Raw genomic sequence first — 15398 nt, 5'->3', positions numbered from 1 at the left:
TCACGCTACCTTACCCAGCTTAAGGTAGGTAGCCTTGCCTCACCTTCACTCATCCATAACTTACTATGTCCATAGCCTGGCCACTTTGTCTAGGTGGAAAAACTGATGTTTCCCCCGATAATGATATAACTTCTACACTTAGAATGCGTTTGTCGGCCAGATGTAGATCAAGTCTTTCACGGCAGGGTGTCCATGTGTGGTATACGGAGTACCTCGGGTATCTGTGATGTTCAGGGCGGGCTGCGGCTCCCCGCACAATGTTGTGGGTCCAAGTTGCTGGGACTTCGGAACCTGCGAGCTTGGTAGCATCTCAGCCAGGACTCCAAACATACGCTGATAGCATTTTCCCATACCCACCAACCATCACATATTCCCGTCGCGCCTGACCGGTAGCTCTTCGCTATCTTAATTCCACAAACATGCCTCCGGTAAGAGAACTTCTGAGTTTTCTTTCTGCTTGACCAAACTTCTAATTTTACATGCGCTTGCCCAGCGACACCAAACACTGCCCCCGGCGCAGACCGCAGCCGCCCGCGAAGCCCTGCAATCATTCTATTGTAGCCTCTGTTCGAAAGGATACTCTCGCATGAACGATTACGAGGCGCACCTTAGTAGCTATGACCACAGCCATAAACAACGCCTCAAAGACATGAAGGCTATGGTTCGCGATCCGAACGCCGGCGCCCGAGCTCGGAAGGCTGAAGCCAAGGCGGATGGCCTTGTCAGCATCAAGCTCGCCAACAACGAGCAGCCGCAGCAGTCTACGGCAGGTGGAGGGTTTAAGAAGGGCGGCTTCAAGAAGTCAGGTTTTAAATCGGCATTTGCCCCCGTCGATGCCCCAAACGCGCTAGACGCCCCGAGATCAAAGGTCGGCCAAGCCCTAGAGGCAGACAGACTTGCGAACGCACGCGAACGGGATGTCCTGATTGAGAGCGATACCGACGACGAAGACTACGAGCATTATGACCCGCAACACCCCACCGAGTGAAAGCTCAAGCCAAACGTACGACAAACATTATGCAATAGCGCCAGCTAAAGCTTCAACGGACACGGGGGCAGATTAAGGCCATGAGGCGTTTCGACAATATTTCCATTCTATATGGGCTCACAATGTCATGTGGGGAAAGCTGGAACCAATCCTCAGCTCTCACATTGCTAGCCACTGCTTAGCCTCGCATCCTCGAGTCACTCTCGGAGACAAGATCGTGTTAGGGAGGCCACGATCGGTCAGTTGTGCTCAACCCGGCGGGAATGCGATGGCTCATTTCCGGCCGTTCCTTCGCAGCCAGTCTAGTTGAACTGGGATAGGTCTTCTTCAAGCAATCCCATCATGTACTGGCTACCCGAAAACCAGTTGCCTAGTTGGGCAGTTTGAAGGGTAGGCTGCGACATATCGCTAGTATCCATGCCCTGAGCAGGATATTCCGTGGGTGGGAATCCCAACGCGCTCAGATAGACATCGAATTCGTCGTTGATGGGGCCGCGTTCATTTGATTGCTGGGACTTGCTCTCCACGTACAGAGTCGCAACGTTACAGAGCATTGAACAGAGCTGGTGAAGCTTCTCTACAGGCTCCGACATGGTGCATGCGGGTCGAAGTGAAGCAACGAACTCATTCAGCTTCTTGAGGTCGCCAGCATTGGAAGTGTCAATGACGTGACAGAAAAGGACGAAGAAGGGCGTGAAAGGCGTGAGGAGAATTGCCCTACGTAGGAGTCAGCATGGATCGTAATCAGTCTACTGCTTCGACTGACCAGTGAATATAGACTGCTTTAAGATGCCGTCCTTCCTCAGCAATTCTCTGCATGCATTCAAGGTGCAGCTGCATGGCAAATCGCGCCGTGTCTATACATTCCTGGGAAAACCGTGTTGGCGAACCTTCAGGCGCTGGCAATGCTCTGTAGATGAGAGTCAATGTGGACTGAAATGTCAGTTCGTCGCCTCGCAGGTGTATGTCCAAGATAGACGATGCGTTGAGGGCCTTGAGGCCGAAGAGAGCCTGCTCCCGCACATGCGACGCAGCGGCCATGATCGTCTTTTGTTCATTTTCCAGGCGACGCACGGTCTCGATGCGTTCTTCTTGCGACTGACCCAGAGCAAGTGGACTGTATCTGCCATGCAGGTTAGCTTGATATTTTGTCTCGTTGAGATAGTGGAGTCAAACAATTGTTCATAAACGCGGTGTTGGATCTCAGCCTGCTTGATCCACGTTGTTATGATGAGACCCCATGGATCCGCAACCATGGTGTTGTCGACCCGCCGTGGCAAGGTGACGTCCCAGTCCTGGATGACCGATGCTCTCCCCGTTCTCAGAGACAATGTTTTGTCGAGCATGTACACATGCCAGAACAAGAGGGTCTTGATGTCTCTAGGCCCGGCGCTCTCGCTCCTCACTTGCGATACGCGGTGGTAACCAAGCGTCTGACACAAGCTTGCAGCAGTGGATGTGAAAAGCCACGCGAGTGATGCTTTAGATACATCCACAGCATAAACGGCCTGCAGTCACTGTCAGCTGAATCGTCTACAAACAAGCACAGCAAGGCTTTTTACGGACCGCCAGGAGCAAGGCTTCTATGCTTTCGACCTTTGCAGGGAGCATCAAAGGCAAGGAAGCTAGCGCCATTTCTAGATTGCTCTGACACATATGTTGGTACCTCTCAAACTCTTCGCGCGCAGTCGCATCCGATGCTAGGTATGCTTGTTCCATGAACAAGTAGAAGAGCGCCCCATTCACTATGATGAAGGTGGTATCAGCAAAATTGTCGGTGCAGAAGTACACTCTCCGGCAGAGCTCGGCCAGGTCATCAACATCGAGGAAAGAGCATGCGAGTGAGAAGATGCTGGGTGGAGAAACTACTCTCATATCAGTCTGTTGAACTCTGAAGATTAGGAATGAGAGGACCTTTCATGTGCTTGAGCAAAGCAACGACGGCGTTCATCGGCGGCATGGGCAATTCAGGCAGACCTCCTGGAGGAAGCGGCTGATGCGTACGGAACCGGAAATCTCGATTGGAAGATGCCTTGCTCTGCATAGCGACGATCTGCCGGAGGGAAGAGAGCGCAGCTTGCATGTTGGGCGCCACGTCCTGGAGCGATGTCCTCTGCACGGCGTCTTCGATAAAGTCGCTGGCAAACATTGTGTGGGCAGTCAGAGAGAGGTCGCCCTCGAAAGCTGAATCCGAGTCTGCACCGTCGTGGGATAGGACAGAAGCATCCCCGATGGTCGAGGCTGAGGGCGTCGTATGTCTGGCCCTAGTGGTATCCCATGAATGACCACCTACGCCAGGAGGGTTGTTGCTGAGACTCCGCAGGAGCTCCTCGATATTCGAAAGTCGTTCCTCGATGAGATCAATCTTTTTCTCACTGGTTATGGCAATGTCAACATTGGTTTTTCGCTCCGTCAGATTTTGCAAGCCCAGTGGTATCAGGGTGCCGTGTTGGTGAACACAAGACCGTAAGTCAATCCGGGAGTGATGGATATGAAGTGAGGTAGAGCACTTGGGGAGGGGACAAATAAAGGCGAGGTGGATGGCGTACTATTGAAGAGAAATGAGCACACGATGTCTCTGCTCCTTCGGCTTCTGACCAACACCGTTTGAGCTGCAGGAGCGTTGAGTTATACGGCAGTTGGAACATGGCGAACTCTTATCACAACGGATCTGTAGCACAAAGCCAAAACGTGTTCTTGTCAGCAAACCCGGACTCTCGATTTAATGCGCGGGCTATACCTCCTTGGCGCAAGGCAGTAGGAGGAGGAGGGAGGGGCAACAGCGGGCAGGAAGAATGCTCTGCTTGGAGGGTACAGTTTCGATCGAGGGCTGGTCAAGAAACAGACACGAGCGCAATTGGGGGGACCAACTTTACGGGTGCGACATTGATCACACTAGACGACAAAGAATTGAAGTCAGTACTTGATTCTAGTGGACGAGGTTTTACTGGTGAGAAAGAGGTCTGATGGATCGTGTGAAGCAAAATAGTCTGAATATGGATGTATGTAACATACGGCTCGACGGAGGCCCTGGTCATCGGGGCCCGCGGACCGGGAATCAGAGTCCATGTTCATAAAGAACAACGCAGACCCAACACTGCAGCGTGCCTAAGCCGTGCTTTGCGGCGGTGTGTGCCAGTGTGCGCCAAGGTCTACTCTGAACTATTGGCCAAGGCAGGGCCCGTAAGGAGGGCGCTGCAGGACGGTGGTTGAATGGTCTCGGGAACCGAGAACTTGGGCGGCTAGAGGAGACAACGGGAACGTTTGTTGGATCGGAGATGTAGTTGCCTTTTCGATACCTCCTTCAGAACGAGAGCGAATGAGTTGCACTACGGGTGGTTGGCAAGCAAGAGGTGATCAGCTGAGAGGGACGCGGAGTGAATAGAACCGACAGTATGGTGGTAGTCTAGGTCTGGGTCATGGCCACTGGGGGACGAGGATCTGTCCCTAGGGGGTCCGTAAGAAAGGGCTTACAAAGAGCCAGCGAGTGATTGAAGGATTGAGAGAAGAGCGTGGGGAGTGGGCAGAAGGTGCGTTTGTGTGTGGGAGGAGTGGAGAGGAGAATAAACTATGAATCGAGATGCGGAAAAGGCAACGGCAACGCAGGTATTGGAACCGATGAATGAGCTTATTTTGTCGATCCCTGATTTATACAACGTAGCTGTGGCAGTGTAGCTCGATCACGATAATTCTGGAACTGTTGAGCTTTGGTAGGAGGTACAACTGACGGCCTAGGCTGGCGGACCGCGGTTGATATTTGGATGAATGTGAGGCTGAGGTTTGAGGTCTCTTAGTGTAAAGTGAGCATCGGTGTTCTGTGTGGTAAGATAGTTGAGAACGCGCGAGGCTCGCTAGCGACCCCTCTCTACAATAAGTATCTATCTACTGGGTAAGCGTGGTCAGGTAGGAAGGTAGGTAATAACAAGTTGGGCACGGTTAGTACGAAATACATTGCGTTGCGCCATCCTGGCTAGGCGGACCTAGACAACCAATGAAATAGGTCCGGTTCAGGACGTGCTACCTGGACTACCTAAGGTACGTAAAGCAGTACTTGAAAGACACCGCCTTCTCTCATTGCCCGTGGACGTGGACGGTAAACATACGGATACCCATATACCGAGTAAGAATACCGGTAGACGTACAGCTTTCCGCACATGCGACCATCCCTGAGCACTTGGGTACCTTGTAGGGGCTCAGTTATTCGACCGCCGTACGATATGGCATTGCAGTAAGGTATACCATACTAGAGGCAGATTGGCTTATGGTCTCGGTGTTGGGGTGAGTTAATGTGTACATACAAGCATGCTCCCGTACCCGTACGAATACCTACCTTACCTTACTCTCCATACGTGTTAAGGTCTTAGTCCACAGTGAATGATGGCAAGGACCTGTCGGCAGCTTTACCGAGCCCGACCTGCCCACTTCCATGATGGGCTGCGGGCCTACCTTATGACAAGTACCTCAGTACGTCTCGGGCACCCGCGGATGCCATCACTCGGTCATCACCTTATGGTCTCTCTATACAGTGGTGAATAAGGTATTCCGTCAGGCGGTCTCTGTCGGGAAGCCAAAACAACCTGCATTACCTTAAGTTGTAGCTTGAAATCTCTTTCCCGAAATCATTCCGTGCTCTGCCCTTCCCCTAAGCTTTCGCCGGTGCTTCAAGGTGCTTCAAGCGTCGGCATGCCAGCTAGGTACCCTAGCTCACCGAAATTCTTCATCAGCCCGTCTTTTTCAGATCCCATTCATCATCTTCACCCCGTCCAGCAGAATCCAATTGAAGCCGAGAAAACCCCACCTTGTCCGAGCTGCTCGCGCTCCCGTGAATCTCGGCGACCTCCGCATGTAGTGCGATTTGAATCATTCAAGAGAGGTTCGTCACACTATCCGTACACAGCCCCATCGCTGTCTCGGAACTCTCTCCGCGCAACCAAGGTATCCGGACGTCGTGCGTTTTGCACTGCAGTCTGGCCGTGCGCAACTCTGGCGTTCAATTCACGGAGTCTTCGCTGCCAGTGCCCGAATTGGAATCTTCTGTGCTTGAATCGATGTGAGGCATACCAGAGGTACGCGTGCCTCATTGTACGGACACTATAGTGCTATTAAAAAGCATGGGATAATCGACCAGGCATGCGGCGAGAACGCGGCTGCCTGCCCCGATTGCCCATCTCTGGCAGACCCATCAGACGGAGACCACCTGCAGGAAGAGCCGGCAATCCAGGCCCAGCTAACACCTTGTCTTGCCTGGACCAAAAATAAGTAGGTATACAGTAGAATCGCCAGTCGATTCTTAGTACTTGCCAAAGCGAACAAACTTACACGAAGTTGGCATCAAACAATTGACCATGGATTTGCTCCTCTAGACTAGATCGCCTCGTCGGAATATTCCGAGCCCCTCCATCGGAATTTCCAAGTCCATGAGAAACTTCACTGATGAATGATTGATAGTTCACAGTACCTTCCTTGGTATACCACTCCTGAATACGATCTGCCACAGCCATGGGCACTGCCAAGGCCTCTTTATGGTTTCTGATATTTCCAGTCGTAGATCCAGGCCAGACTTCGATCTTGGCATTCACGATGCAAGCTCCAGACCAACAGCATCGATGAGCCAAGTCTCGAATAGGTAAGAGACCTAGTTCCGTGATTGAGAGTTTTTGTTGAGGAAAGCACTACGAAGAGGGCATCATGAACAAGTATCTAATGCTCTTCAGCCTGCCCAATCGTGATACCATGATGCTAGGAGACAATCCCTCGAGGATCATCCCCAAGTTTGCCCAAGTACCTGGTCGTACTTCCTTACACCTCAATGGGTGTTATATTAGCTTTGAGAATCCACGCAGAACCAACATACAATGGATGCGCAGCCCTTGATGTAAGCGATAGGGAGTCTGGAAATTTTTGAGGAGATGCCTTCGTATTACAACAGTGGGTAAGAATAGCCGATTGGATCAAAGTACGCCAGGTATTTTGCTTTCAGAAAACGGTCTAATATTTTGAGATACCCTATGATCGAGGTCAAGATATCGTGTGTGAGCAGCAGGCCTCCCGCCTCAGGTGCGCACAGGCCCTCAGTTTGAGCTTTATCTTATCTCTTATCGGACAGTGACCGCACCTTTTGCCTAGGTAAGGTACCTACCTACCTTAGTGGCTGTGACAGTGACCATTAATAATACCGCCTTAGCACTTCATCCTCATGCTCGATGGGGACCTCATCGTCACCGAGCACCATGATCACAATCGAAGATGCACCTTCCGCTCATCTCAGTTTTGACCAGAGGACGCTTTGAACAACAGGACATGTAAGGCAGGTTTTGGCAAGCGCTTTGCTCGATTTCGAAGATGCAAGGGAAGCGGCGCAATGAGCCCGGCAGTAGCGACGAGCGCCACAGACCTACAAAGCATGCGCGCCTTACCGAAACCCACCCCTACGATTCGAATTCGAAATCGAGGCCTCAAGACAACAACGCTATCTTCGCCGCCACCGACTTGCTGTCCTCGTTATCGGACGAGCTCCTCATCCGCATTCTGTCCTTCTTGTCCACTTCTAATCTTCTCGGTATCTCGCCCGTTTCCCGCCGTTTCTACCGCCTTTCTGCCGACTCTCAGCTATGGCGCACGCTTTACTATCATCGCTTCGTCCTGCCGCGCGCTTTGAAGATACCCGGTTTTCGCGATGGCTCTGCAAGAGATAGCAGTCGAATACAGTTTTCCACACGCCGAACGGTCTGGGCCGACGGCGGCTGGGGTCGGAGAAATGCTCTGGGAGATTCTGTTGATTGGAAGCGCCAGTACAAACTACGGCACAATTGGGCCAGTGGTAATGCTTTGGTTCAAGAGGTGAAGGTTGGGGAATCTTTGCTCGACTCTGCGGGCTTAGGGAAGACTCTAGTCAAAGTGATTGAGGGTATCGCGGTCACTGCCGACTGCGTTTCTGGCATGCGAGCCTGGGACCTCAAGACAAGAGAGCCAATTGCCCAAATCAGCTTCAAGCATGGAAACTGCGGATCGTTTCCTACTTGCTTAGCGATTGACGGCCGGGAGTCTGAGAATAAGAGACTTGACGTCGCAGTCGGTTTTCTGGACGGGAGCTTTGGCGTTTGGGAGCTTTATATTAAAGAAGCCAAGTTTCGGAAAAGATACAAGCACGAAAAGTCCAGCAACGGCCGACTGGTGGAGATCGTCTATCAGCACCCCTTTATACTCACGGCAACAGACTCAGTTCTGATATCTCTCTACGATTTTGAACGAGCATCCTCTGGCGGAAAGCCAGTGGCGTCCAGCGGCCAACGAGACACTGTCACTCTCAAAGAAAGGGGGAGTGAAGCTGCTGCGGAAACTGAGACCTTTCCAGAGTCAGAAAGGCCCATGGCAGCGTCTCCATTGTCAAAGTGTGACAACACCCAGAACCCATTGCAAGGAACCACGCCGCTCCCGGCTCCTATTCTCTTGACTTCACTCAAGTCACACACATCCAGAGCCCCATTGGCTCTGTCTATTCGCCAGGTGACTTCGCATATAATCGCTTCGATTGCATATACGTTTTCTACTTTGGAAGGATGGTCCATTGGTATACAGGATCTACAGATACGGCCACAAGGCGCAGGCCAGCCAGCTTCAGAAATCGTCTCAACACGACTCGCTTTCACTAAGCCTGTGAAGGCTGCGCCTACAGTTTCATTGACTTCCTCGACTGCGAGCCCGCAGCTTCCGTCCCAAATACAGACTCCCGAAGGCCCGACGACACTGTGCTACAGCCATCCGTATCTTTTGGCTGCGCTACCAGATAATACTATGATTCTACACATTTGTACATCAAATGCTACAAAGCTCGACATTTCTTCAGGTATTCGTCTCTGGGGCCATACATCAGGCATCAGCGACGCTGAAATCACGACAAGAGGCAAAGCCGTGAGTGTCAGCTCTCGAGGCGAAGAAATACGAGTCTGGGAACTCGAGGGACGCGTCAGTGGCAAAAGCATCGAGATCAGGCCAAAATCAACCTCAGGCTCTGTTTCCACAGATACCGTCGTGCCCTCGCCTGAGGCGACGCTAGACCGCTGGGACGACCGACGTAATTGGGTAGGCTTTGATGACGAAATGGTCATCGTGTTGAAGGAAGCCATGAACGGGAAGGAGAGCCTCGTTGTGTATGATTTCTCATGAACGACTCCGATGAGGGACCAAAGCTAGCACCATCCTGCCTGAGGTTAGACGAGAAGTTTCAACTCTTGGCTAGCTTAGGCAGCTGCGGCTTGGACAGGACATTATTCGACGCTCGTATCTCCGCAATGGGCGAACATATGCGACTACGCCACGTGAATCAACGGGGAAGACTTCTACAGACTGGCTTGGCCAATTGATGGGACATTTCTACCATTGAACGAAGACCTTGCTCCGGTAGCCAATCTGTTCACATAAGCATGCAAGAGTAGCCTCATATGGTCAACGAGCTTGCGTAACCAGTGGTAGGCCATAAATGCTTTGCAAGGCAGATAGGTGCCCGTAAGGAACAGAAGACAAGCTGTTGCCTGGAAGACGTGAATGAGGCCACGGCATGTCTCGTCGTCATTGTTCCAGCCCTTGCTTGCATTATCCTCGTTGAGAAGTTCCGCGTGAGTATAGCAATTCCTACGCCAGGTAGCGACAATGTCGAATAGGCGCCAGGGTTTGATCCCAATTTAGACGACGACTCGGATGGCGATCATGCTGCCCAAAGTTCCTCAGTGTCATCTACTGTCCCGAGAAGTTAAACGACAATGAGAGACTCTATGCATGCCTGGCATGGGCAATTGGACACCTGGAAGAAACCCTTGAGGCTTAGCGGTCAGGTCTAATGAAGCGCTACATCAACGAAGCACCCGCTACTGAGGATCTCTTCTGGTGGACTCCATCAGCCTGGTAGACTTGGCCATCTCGTTTGACTGAGCTTTCGATTCGGTACCGCGGTTGTGAAAACGAGGGTTGAGTTGTTAAGTATTCATGGACGTCTGAGCTACGAACGGCAAGGTTTCTGACATGGAGCCTATCTCAGCATCGTCGACACGATATTGAAAATGAAGAGACAAACGTTATGGAAGAGGCAAGCTGTGGGGTCAGATCAGCTGGGATATACCAATCGATCCATCTTTTCAAGAATGCATTCATGCCGGGTATCACTTTCAGGCATTGTCACGAGAATATCGCGTTGCTGCGTTGTAGTGCTCATTTCGCTCCTCTATGGACTCGATTAGATATTGGACCGGAACACAAGATAGACCGCAGACGTCATTGCTGAGAGCTTGACAAACTAGAAGAATAGTTAAAACAGGCCCGCCAACGTTTTCCATGTATGGTTTAAAGCTCTTGCAAGTGTTAATATGACCAGCACACATAGAGGACATCCATGCATGGATTTATTCAGTATATGGTCATGGGAACAGAGGTCATGAACGAAGTGATATCAAAATTGCCTTGCTGCTCGAAGCCGAATCTACAAAGACACCTGCACGGACTGTACATGGCCAGTGAATATTTTGAAGTGATGTTCGATGATTCGAATCTCAATTGCAGGGCTATGAGCGGCTGGACTGATCAAATTCATCAACATGACCTTGAGTTCTGAGAATGTTGATGTCTTTAGGTACCCAATGATATATAGAGCCGCGTCGAAAAGTCTACAAAGTGAAGGAATCATGAGGCCTCATTGGCATCATCGTGCCATAAGTCGGACAGAACTTTCAAGCACACTGCCCTGGCTAACGTTTCGAGTAGCTGCCTCAATTATCGAGACTATGGCAGTTGAGATTTTTAGTGACCCCACGCGTATTTTCCAGGCTGGCACCTTTGACGCACCATGTGACGAGCTGTACCTCGTACAGTCCTTGATAAAATCCGGCCCATTTCTCGTGCAGCCGAGACATTTTGTCTCAAGTTTGGACTTGGCCGCTTTTCACCTGACAAACTTTGCGAGATACTTGATGTTTTTGAAGGATGAATCCGGCATAGATTCGGACATGAAGTCCGGGGCCAATTGACTGATCATATTCAGTTTCATCGATTACGGTTCATTGACTCAACTTGTGTACGGAGTAGGGCAATGATGAAGCAAATTCCACTGCCAGTATGCACACATGCCGAGAATTGTCTTGCTCTTTTGCTGAGGAATCCAGGCCCGGTCAGGCCCCAGCTGACCCACTGGGTCTACGTCCCTGCTTGCTAGATCAGGCAGGCCGTTTGTATGCCGCACTCTGTGCCCCACGTACCTTCACATGTGAGAGTACTGAGGGGGTGGGAGGAGTAAGAGACATGCGGGTGCGGTTGGGAGGGGATAAGATAAGAAGGAGGGGTGATAAGGAAGGCTGGATATCGATACCGCCGCTTCACCCGTATCCCCCTCCTTGTGGCGGCGGATGACGAGCGAGGTAGGTATTGTTGGTGGCATTGACCAACCGCACTTGGCTGTCTTGTGACAAGATCTAGATCCAGCAGTCAATGGCAGGCTAAGGTAAGGCAAAGAAGAAGAAAAGAAAAGAGAAAGGAAAAAGAACGACTGGAAGTGACGCTGGGCCTCCAATGTTGAACCAATCATGACGGTATATGGTCATGGCGGTGCGTATCGCGCGTCTCATCGATAAATCACTGCCCGCGGCCGATATGAAGATGAGAACGAGTTACAGGTTGAGCCAACAATTCGAGCCAGTTGACCGCCATCTTTGTTTTACCCCTCCTTTCGCTCCCTCCCCTCTTCTCGGGAGAATTGGGCCAGAAGACGTCCGCAATCCCTTGCCTTGCGATGTCGCTCGACTCACTGAGAGACGCCAGGAGGGTGTTGGGAAGTGGATTGCTGATGTCGCAATTTAGTGCCGTGAAGAATCGCCAAGGTTCGTGGGTAAGCGCGGTAGGTATGCGCGAGGCCAGTAGAAGTGATCAATTCCGAACACCCTTTTTTCGCATCTGATGGGGTCCAATTGGGAAACAGGGGGGGGTGAGAGTGAGCGAAGCCTGATCGATCAACGGACACACTACGGCGAAGTCCTATTCCGATAGCTATCGCCAGTAATTATCGTGAGATAAGATGTCCATAGTAGGACAAGGTGTGGGATGGTGGTCTCACTTGAGATTCGGGCCTCGTGATCATCTCGCTACTACAATTGTGAAGCCATCAAACCCACCAAGGGGAACGAACGACATGACGACAATGCGCCGACGGGCTACGAGCGAGGATGCGGAGGTTGAGGTCCAGAAGACGGAACCCACGCCAGAGAGCGCCGTTGCTGCCGTCTCATGCCTGCCCGCGAGCCCCCCCCCAAGCGGCGCGACTTGTCCATCCCACGAGACCACGCAGTCGTAGTCGGTCGGTTGGTGGCAAGGAGGGGGCTTGGGGGGTAGTCATGTGGCCGCAGTCTTGGTTGGAAAGGGTGTGGTCGTCGAGCGCATCATTGACACCACCTTAGGTTGATAGACAACCATAGCGAGCAGAGGTAGAGATTGTGGACGCCAGCTGACAACGAGGATGAACCCAACCACCACCGACCACCCGAGGGCCTGGTGATGTGGTGCTGCACGACGGCTGCTACTGATAGCGCCCGTTCCCGCTATCGATAAGTTTCCGTTGATGCTCTAACATTGTAACCAGACTACCTCGCCTGAATTAGACCGTTGGACACAGTGCGCCTTTGGCTGGTTGGGGGGTCCTTCGGGTCCTTTGGGGCGCCTCTGATCTGGGGGGCATCTGGGGGCATCTGGGGCGATGATCTGGGCTTTCTCAAGATTGCAAAGCGGCCCGGCTAGTCAAACTCGAAATGTCTCGTTGCCTTTGCTATCCGCGAGAACCGCGCCTCGGATTCAGAGCAGGCAACCAGCATCGATTGCGCGTCCGATTGCTGCCGAGAGAGCTGTGGTCATTGGCGAGGAGTGCTTCTGTTCTCCCGCCGTTTCTTCCGCAACTTATCGACCAAGCCGTTGCTGCAAGCGCAAAGAGAAACTTTAGGTATGGCCCAATGTCCTTGTGACGAATGATACGTCAAGGCTTCCTAGACCCAAGACGAGAGACGGCCATCTCAAAGACTCGCCTCGACAGCGACTCAGTTGCACATTGCTTACCGATTTGATCCTAAAGTTCGGTGTCCCGATATCTTCCATCTTCAGACTCGCCTGTCGGTCTCTTCTTGTCTTGCTTTGAGGGCCGCAGGTGCGAGACCTTGCGTCGTATTCAGTTCCAGGACGTCAGAGCGTTCTGGGCGGCAGCAAATGAGATGTCACTGACAAATGTATTTTTGCCTCTATGTACAGCTGCCGTACCTATCTCATTGCTGTCACAGTCATCGCTGAACTCTCAATCCATTGCATGGCGACGCCACAGCTCGTCCTTCCGGGAAGCTCGGGGCGTCGGAGGATTTAGACCTTGCCCCGTTGCAGCGTTCGGGCTTCCAGAAGTCTGCACTCGCAGCTTTCCATTCCAAGGGGATGGCTCGGATACTTCTCCTGCTACGCAATACAAGGGTGCTGAGTGTCTGCTATACTCGTGTCGTGAGATTCAGGTATGCTCTATCATTGTGAAGTCGGCGTTTCACCCGCTCGCCATTTCTCAAAAACGTAATCGAATAAATTCAGTCTCTTTTTCCTGTTGTCAGGTATGGCTGGTGTCTGGCAACGAGCGTTCGCGGGCTGAATCAAGGCTGGTAGAGATGCGGATTATGAAGAGGAGTGTACGGAGTACCTAGTAGGGGGAAGATGGCGTTGGAAGCGCTGAGCTGGGTACATTGCCGAGTGAGATGTTTGGCTTGCGGGCTGGATGCGTTGCCATGCAAGGTCCTTATTTCGGCACGGGCTGGACGTAGCTACTGTTCAGTCCTTGAAAGACCAGGGCCTTGTCGACTGGCAAAGGGCATCCAGAGATGTGGGCTCGCGTCGTTCGGTCCAGGTCGTTGCTCCTTTCCTTTGCTCGGGTCGTTCAATCCTCGCATATCCATCGAAGGACGTGGAAGGCGATGGATGCTAGAGCACCACTCAAGCTTGTCTCATTGAGTCTTACGTTATTATTTAGGTACTGAGGGGAAAGTCACAGAGCAGGAGGAACGGTGCCTGGGACTCCTGGGAGTTACTTACCTTCCCTGGATTGTAAGTGTACAAAAGGTCAAAATGGGACTTTCCAATGGAAACACACATACCTAAAATCTGAGGGGCCAAGGTACACACGGTGGACGAGAAGTACCCGACCCTAAGCGGTACTTACTAAGGTATTCGTCGTAGGCGGAGGTAGGCCGCAGCCCGCAGGTGCAGCAAGGCCCCACCTTAGTCGTGACGCCTTATCGATAGAAGACGATCACGCTAGACCGAAAAGAGTTGCAGGGGTCGAGTGTTTCGACTTGAGGCGCGGCAAGACCAACAAGAAGCACTCACGCACTCCAGAGTCCAATGGAAGTCTCCATGATCCATCAATTCAGAGTCGCTTTTTCCCTGTGACTCACACAACCCAACTGGTGACTCCTGCATTTCGTAACTCTGCGCACATGGAAGAGTCACTCTGGGTGCTGGACGCGCCATCCCGCCCTAAGGTCCATCTCATCGCCACAACGGATAGCCCCCGCCTCTACTTACTTTCGGTTGTTCACTTTGTACAATGCCACAGGTGCAAACAACTGTACGTCTCTACTTGTACGGAACCAAAGTACCTAGGCACGCACTTACTTTTGTCCTGTTGCTGAATTGAATTGGACAGGAGACGTTGTCCAGGTCTTGTTGTTTTTGTTCTTATTGGCGTTGGTGTTCGTTCGGCCCTGCACCTGAGGCCAACTCAATGTCAATGGCACGTGGGAGGCCGCCCATTGCCTTGTCAATTGGCCTTCCTGTTGCTTCTTACTTTAGCTGTGAGGCTTACGCGCCCTCACCGCACTTTCCGCACTTTGCTGTCCGCCTCTCTCCTCCCGCTGGATCTTCAAGTGCCACTCACTCATTTCGTCACACGGCTCTCCGAGCTGCATTTGTGTGTTTTAGGCTTTAGCATGTTGACTTGACTTGGACCCGTCGTCTAGTGCTCAAGTCTGCGGAGCTAAACCAATGTGCAAGATTGACATTCTCCAGGCAGGAGAATGGAGCCTCTGGATGCGCAATTGAGCGGTCAATGAGCCCACCCATTGGTCAATTGCATCTGCCCAACATGGACGCCCTGTTCGCCTCTCCTTCTTGTGCCATCCCGTTGCCGATTGCCACGCTTCCTGCAGCGACTGGCATCAGCGGCATCAGCCAAAAGGGAAAACTTGGGTGTCAAGGTGTGTCTTGACCGAATCGATGGGATCCCTATCCAGCATCCAGCATCCAGCATCCAGCATCCAGGGGACAAGGGACCAGCGGCCAGCAGCCAGCCTACCTAGCCTGCCGTGTCTGCTGTCTGCGCTGTGCCCGCCTTTCCATGAGGTGCACTCTACGG

General features: G+C 52.1%; 3 protein-coding genes across 3 annotated transcripts; 2 read left to right on the top strand and 1 right to left on the bottom strand.

Annotated features, from left to right (window-relative positions):
- Positions 1-241: 241 nt before the first annotated feature.
- Positions 242-4847, bottom strand: HER10_EVM0001127 (fungal specific transcription factor domain-containing protein). The gene is made up of 8 exons (XM_035470885.1): positions 4004-4847; positions 3860-3883; positions 3538-3659; positions 2903-3363; positions 2555-2853; positions 2165-2496; positions 1755-2111; positions 242-1705 (listed from the first exon to the last, which is right to left on the bottom strand). The coding sequence occupies exons 1-8, from the start codon at positions 4061-4063 to the stop codon at positions 1291-1293; spliced, it is 2070 nt and encodes a 689-aa protein (XP_035332117.1). The 5' UTR covers positions 4064-4847; the 3' UTR covers positions 242-1290.
- Positions 420-988, top strand: HER10_EVM0007082 (uncharacterized protein; the record flags this gene model as incomplete). The annotated part of the gene is made up of 2 exons (XM_035476648.1): positions 420-428; positions 494-988. The coding sequence occupies 2 exons, from the start codon at positions 420-422 to the stop codon at positions 986-988; spliced, it is 504 nt and encodes a 167-aa protein (XP_035332834.1).
- Positions 4848-7080: 2233 nt separating the features above from the next.
- Positions 7081-10134, top strand: HER10_EVM0006072 (F-box domain-containing protein). The gene has a single exon (XM_035475669.1). It carries the CDS (start codon positions 7331-7333, stop codon positions 9152-9154), a length of 1824 nt encoding a protein of 607 aa, XP_035332722.1. The 5' UTR covers positions 7081-7330; the 3' UTR covers positions 9155-10134.
- The last annotated feature ends 5264 nt before the right edge of the window (positions 10135-15398 follow it).

This window comes from Colletotrichum scovillei, assembly GCF_011075155.1.
Source record: "Colletotrichum scovillei strain TJNH1 chromosome Unknown Contig00006, whole genome shotgun sequence".
Taxonomy (NCBI): domain Eukaryota; kingdom Fungi; phylum Ascomycota; class Sordariomycetes; order Glomerellales; family Glomerellaceae; genus Colletotrichum; species Colletotrichum scovillei.
This window is presented reverse-complemented; position numbering and strand designations above follow the sequence as displayed.